Source organism: Fukomys damarensis, unplaced genomic scaffold, assembly GCF_012274545.1.
Source record: "Fukomys damarensis isolate Sample0158 unplaced genomic scaffold, DMR_v1.0_HiC HiC_scaffold_11, whole genome shotgun sequence".
In the NCBI taxonomy this organism is placed as follows: Eukaryota; Metazoa; Chordata; class Mammalia; order Rodentia; family Bathyergidae; genus Fukomys; species Fukomys damarensis.
In genome coordinates, this window is record NW_022900923.1 from 41,360,672 (window position 1) to 41,366,896 (window position 6,225).

Below are 6,225 nucleotides of genomic sequence, written 5' to 3' on the forward strand. Positions count from 1 at the left end.
TTTTGTTGTTGTTTCTTGGTTTGGGGGGGCTTGTTGGTCTTTTTTTTTTTTTAATTTGGTTTAAATTTGTTATATATTCTCGATACAAATGGTGTCTAGTTATACAGTATACCTGTAGTACTTTTTAGTTTGCCTTTTCATGTCTGTGATATTTTATCACAGGGATGTTCCATAATATATTTGACCATTCTTCCTATTGTTTGAGATTTGGGTTGTTTGTCTTTTTTATTGTCTCATTTAAGAAAAAAACTTAGTGGGCCGGGGATTTAGCTCAGCAGTTCGGTGGCCTCCCTTGCAAGAGTAAGGACCCGAGTTCAATCACCAGTACCAAAAAAAAAAGAAAAACTTAGTGGTGTTGCTGACTTTGTCCTGGTTTACTTTGGAGTCAGTGATAAATGTTCGGGACAGTTGGCCAGGTCTAGTCAGTATGGCCTATGGGGATGAAATAAAGCAGAGCTCACAGGCCTTGGTACAGGAATCTGTCATTCTCAGTGTCAGCAGCACCTGCTCTGACCAATGAACTAATTGTAAAGTGACCTACATAAGTAAAACACTGCCACTTGTGAAACTGGCTTTGACACTTGAGGCTGGCATGTTTTTAACGGAACCAATGTTCCAATGGAAAAAAATTCAAGATGATGTAGTATTTATCTTTATCTGAGGTAGGTCACAGAAATAGCAAACCCTTGCATTGTCACTAAAGCAAAAGTTTGGTTCAGTAAAACACAGAGCTAGAGCAAGGATCAGCAAACTTCTGTAAAGGGCCAGATAGTAAATGTTTTAGGCCTTGTAGAACATATGCTCATTTCTGCCAGTATACCATGGCAAGCAGTGGGCACACAGCCTTGCGCATTCATTTATGTATTATCTAGGACAGCTTTGGCACTCCACCGTCTGTACAACCTAAAAGATTTATTATCTGGTCCTTTACAGAAAAAAAGTGTGCTGACTTCAAGGGCTACAAACTTAGTACTATTGACATTTTGAGCCCAGATAATTCTCCCTGCCCCTAAGGAGGGGGACAAAATTCTCTCTTCCTGAGCTGTGCTGATCTAGAGGATTCAGGAAGTGCTTAGCCTGAGAGAAATTTCATCTTCCTTTTTTCTTTTTCTTCTCTTTCCTTGTTTATTTTTAAATTATTTTGATTACTGGAGTTATAACTTTGATTCCTTGCTTAGACTTCAGCTTTGACTCCACTGTGGAATTAGAGAGGCCAAAGGACACACTGACATTTGCATGCAGTTATCATAAACTATGAAATCAGATCACATCTTGATATGTGAAATACACTAGATCTAGAAAGCTTCCTGATCTGTAGCAAGCACATCAAATTGAGCAGTATTTAGTGTATTCCTCTGTCTAGGTTTAACCCATTTATAGCAGATCTGAAAATTCTCCCTGCATTGCATATGTTTCTTTTTAGTCTGTTTCTTCTTCACTGTTGGTATTTGCCAGCTGGCTAGGCCTGAGCCTCCAGAGAGCTGGTATTTACAGCTCACTTGGGAGGATGAAGCAACTAGGGTAGCCCAAGGGCAGATGAAAGAGTATCCAGAATGAGAATGCTATGGCTCTCTTGCTCTATCTGTCTTCTTTCCCCTGCGGAAGAATTCCTCTTCCTCCCCTTTCTATCAAATGAGAAGCAATATTGATTGATTTGGTACAGAGTATAAAATATGCATCTAATGGAATGGTATTTTGGGAACTATTAACAGCATTGGCTTTGCCTTGCCCTAAGATTTTTGCCTTCCTCTTTTTTTCTCCTCCCCTTCCTTCCCCTCCTCCTTCCTAGTAGCAGCTTCTTAGCAAATTACAAGCTTTGGCTCTGGCTTGCTGGATAGCAGTGGCAGTGCAAGCCTTTTCTAGTTTCCAAGGGAGACCAGGTGCTGAGACTGCAGTCTTTCCCGGCAGCCACTTACCTTTCTTGCTATTCGTCTCCACACATCTCTTGACCTTCATTCTGCTATGCAAGCCTGCATAAGGAGGTAACAGTCTGTTTTCTGGGAGCTCTCTGTGTCAAAGGGGGCAGAGGGAAAGTGGGATTTTTGGTGTAAGGCAAATGGAGAAAGCAGAGTATAAATACTGAAATTAACAAAAAGTAGCTCTGAAGTGTGCTGCAGCTGTGAGCTGTTCTACCTATAAATACCTTAAAGGTGAGGGCCCCAGCACTACCTCATAAAATTTAAAAGTACTACATATAAAACTGTAAGGCTATAGCAGTGTTGCCTCTGGGAAGCACAGAAGAAAAATGAGAACTTTGAGAAGAAAATTAAATCAATTGCCTTTAAACTTGGCTAGAAACAGATTGATCTTGACAACATGTTGTTAGGTTTATTTATGTTGTGTGTGTTGGATCTGGCTTTCAAGTTTAAGAAGAAGGCTGACAGTAAAGTCTCTTAATTGGATTTTGAGGACCTCTAGAGCTTTGCTGTCAAATATTGTGGTCAGTGGCCATGTTGGGTATTTACAGTTAGTTAAAATTAAATACAATTAAAAATCAGTTCTGTCACACTAGCCCATTTTAAAATGCTCAATAGCCACACATGACTGACTCATGACTACTTTATTGGACTGTGCAGATATAGAACATTTCTTGTATCATACAACGATTTCCTGAAAGTACTAAAAAACATGATCTGTGGAATAAGGAAATTTAGTGCAGGTGGCTCTCTGTATTCATGGGTTCTGCATATGGGGGTTCAGTCAACCAAGGGTTGAAAATAATGCAGGGAAAAAATTGCATTTCTGCTGAACATGTACAGATTGGTTTTTTTGTCATTATTCCCTAGACAATACAGTGCCACTACTTATTTTTGTAATATTTATATTCTATTATGTATTATAAATAATCTAGACATGAAGTATATTGCAGAATTTATATAGATTATATGCAATTACTTTATCATTTTATACACAGGACTTGAGCATTCATAGATTTTGGTTTCCGGGAAAGTATCCTAGAAACAGTGTCCCTTGAATATTAAGGGAAAACTGTATTGGCTAGACCAATGAAAGGCATTTAGCAAGACTTTAAGGCCATTTGTTGAAAATCGACATAAATATGGATCCACTGTGGGTTAAAGCTAGAAGGGACCCTAAAACCTGTAAGTTCACCCATTTGTTTTACACACGAAGAAACTAAAGTTCCAAGAGATTGAGTAATCCTGTTAAGGTCAGACAAGTATTTGAAGTAAAACCCGGATATCTGTTCTTTCTACTGAATACCACATTGCTAGTATCCCATTCCCGACTAGAAACAGCAAGTAAAACTTAAAACTAAAACCTTCCTGACTATATGCAGTCACCTGCATTCTTCAAGGGAGAATTTAGGGAATGGGAATCTAGCTTAGTGGTAGAGCACTTACATAGTATGCATGGGGCCCTGGATTCCATTTCCAGTAGAGCATAGAGAAGTTGGGCCTCATGTTATTTGATATCTGTTGTTTGTGATGATCCTTATGGTGTGTTGATGGCAACCTCTGGGAAGGTTAAAAACCATCCTTTCCCAAGGTAGATAGAGTGTTCATTGTGGCAAATTTTTGGGAAATCTGGGAGGATGGTAAGAGAAATGTAAAGTAAGACATAATTATTCATTTATTCCTATTATTCCTAGATTTGGAAGAAAAAATGTTCTATAAATCCACATAGCTAGAAATAATTTTTTTCTTGTGGTGTAATATAAGAAGAGCTGTACTAGAATCAGGAGAATATGGTTTTAGTTCCTTTAGGTATAAGACATTATAACCTGAACTAGATATTTCAGTACATCCTTAGGCCTTGATTGGATAATCTGTAAAATAGGAATAATTTTATCTTCTCAAAGTCTCAGAATTAAATCAAATGACTTCTTGAAGTCATATGGTCTTTAGCTCTAAGTTTGTGATTCACTTATTCCTCTGTTTCCCTTGCTCCCCTGTAGCTATGACTGCATGCTTCCAGGTTGATAGCAAAGAAATTCTTTTTGGAATCTCCCCAAAACCTTTGCCTATATACTCTTATACATAGAATATAGTCAAAGGACATCCTGAATGATCATCAATAAAAGACATGCTATAAAAGACATGTCTATAATTATATATTCTAGTATAAGTAATATATAATAAAAAGGACATCAATAAAAGACATATATTCAGTTTGGTTCCTTTCCTACTTGAACATTTTTAAGTACCTTTTTCTGCAGATTTGAGGTGTAACTCTTTATTCAAAAACTAATGTCCTATTAGATTCCAGGTTTTAAAAAAAATTATTTTCTCATTATTCTAGGAAAAGAAGTTCTGTTTTTCCCAAGGAAATCCTGTTTATTTCTCTTTCATTCTTCTATTTTGAGTATTTTGTTTTACTTAGATAACCTATGAATCTTCATAGTGAATATTTTCTCTTCAAGTGAGTTTTCCAATTCTGGTAAAAAATGACTAAGGAGAACTTTTATTAGGCTAGATGGGATAGAGAGCATAACATATCTAGTCTGCCTTCCTTTTCTCAGTTACCACTGATGAACATTGTTAGAGGTAATGAAAACATGACATAGGAGTAGGAGTGGAGGTGATGATGATGCTGGTGTAACAGTTGGATAGTGGCTGTAGCAGCACCCAAGCTGTAATGAGACTTACTATGTACCAGATGCCTTAACCGAGTTTGCAGTTATCTCTATGATGATCCTATTAATACATCTTTATATCATCTGTCACAGCTGTCAATATCTTTCATTGTATAAGAAAATTAGGATTAGAGTGCTTAATTTATCCAAAATCATCTAACAAGTAAGTTGAGGAACCATGGTACAAACCCACTAGCTAATCTGATTCCTGTGCCAAGATACTTGTTCACTATAATGTGCTTGTCAAGGATTTTATTTGTATTCCACTGATTGCATAATCTCAATTTTGTACCAAATACAAAGAAAAATGTTTCCTGACCTCTAAAAGCATAGTAGACAGATATGGTAATTAAAGGACTTTGGGATCTGAATTTCTTTCATGCCACTAAACTGGGAATATTAGCCTAGTCTTACCTTTTATTCATTCATCCATTCATCCATTTATTTATTTCTGGTCCTAGGGATTGAAGCCAGGGTAGCCTAGTTTCATTTTAATATCAGAAGGCAAAGATGGGAAGCCATGGCCTTCTTATACTTTAGAAGTTTTTATTTCTGTTGTATAAACTTATATAGGTCTTCTTTTCGTAGCAGTTCAGGATCCTGGAGCACTCAGATTCACAGACAGCTAGCTGCAAGTGCTTCTCAGATAGAGCCAGGCATGTTGGGTCTAGCATAGAGGTCAGCATTTTTTTCCCTATAAAGTGCCAAATAGTGAATATTTTAGACTCCATAAACCACATTTTCTCCATTTACTAAACTCTGTTTTGTAGTTCCATTAAAATTTTACTTACAAAGAATAGCAGGACCATAGTTTGCTGGCCCTCTGCTTTATATTTTGGACAGTTGAAGGACCTAAGCTCTAATGAAGATAGAATGTGACCCCAAGGCAGTCATAAGTTAGGCATGGATTCTCAGTGGGATATGCATCAAGATAAATGAAAATAAATGAATTATGTTTTTCCTTCCTCAAAAACGTTTCTAATACAAGTACTGGAGTTTCTGGATTTGGTTTTTATAGAATTTTTTTCCTAAATAGCCTTATATAGGGACACACATTACAAAATAACATGTAGGATATTCTAAAAAACTATATTCTGTTCAACTATGTATATAGTATATATGTACATACATACGATCTAGACATACATGTGGGAAAATGGGGTTATCCTTGTGGCAAATTTTTTTGTCTTCTTGAGACAGTGTCTCCTATGTTGTTCAGGCTGGCCTTGAACTCACTGTGTAGCCCAAGCTGGCCTTGAACTCCCACCAATCCTCTTGCCTCAGCCTGCCAGCTCCCGGGATCAGGGGTGTATACCATCACACCCAGCTCATGGTGGAATTTCAATTTATTTTTATTTTCCATTAAAAAATATGTTATTTCAAGTATTTAAGAATTCAAGCCAGGTGAAACCTTCTTGATCTTATTTTTTTATGAGCTGATTTTCTCTCATTCAGTAAGAAGGGGAGGATAAGGGAGTTTGAAGCTTGCTTTTTCACTGTGGCTCTTTTTTTTTTTTCCTTTGTGGCATTTTGAGTTTATGAGGCAGGCGTGGTTCCACTGAGCTAAATCCCCAGCCCTCACTGTGGCTTTTTTAAATGACAGGCTTTTTTTTTCTTTTTTTTTTTTTTTT

The 6,225-nt window shown here is 37.0% G+C and overlaps 1 protein-coding gene across 9 annotated transcripts in view; it reads left to right on the plus strand.

The window, feature by feature from the left end:
* Ppp1r12b (protein phosphatase 1 regulatory subunit 12B) overlaps positions 1-6,225 on the plus strand; it is a 217,354-nt gene that overhangs the window by 108,752 nt on the left and 102,377 nt on the right. Inside the window, exon 1 of one of the 9 annotated variants that reach the window (XM_033762169.1) lies at positions 1,856-1,982. The exons of the other annotated variants lie outside the window; for them this stretch is intronic. Coding sequence (XP_033618060.1) covers positions 1,963-1,982 — 20 coding nt within the window. The 5' untranslated portion in view covers positions 1,856-1,962. Of the gene's footprint in view, positions 1-1,855; positions 1,983-6,225 lie in introns of those variants that run through there. 9 annotated transcript variants of the gene reach the window in all.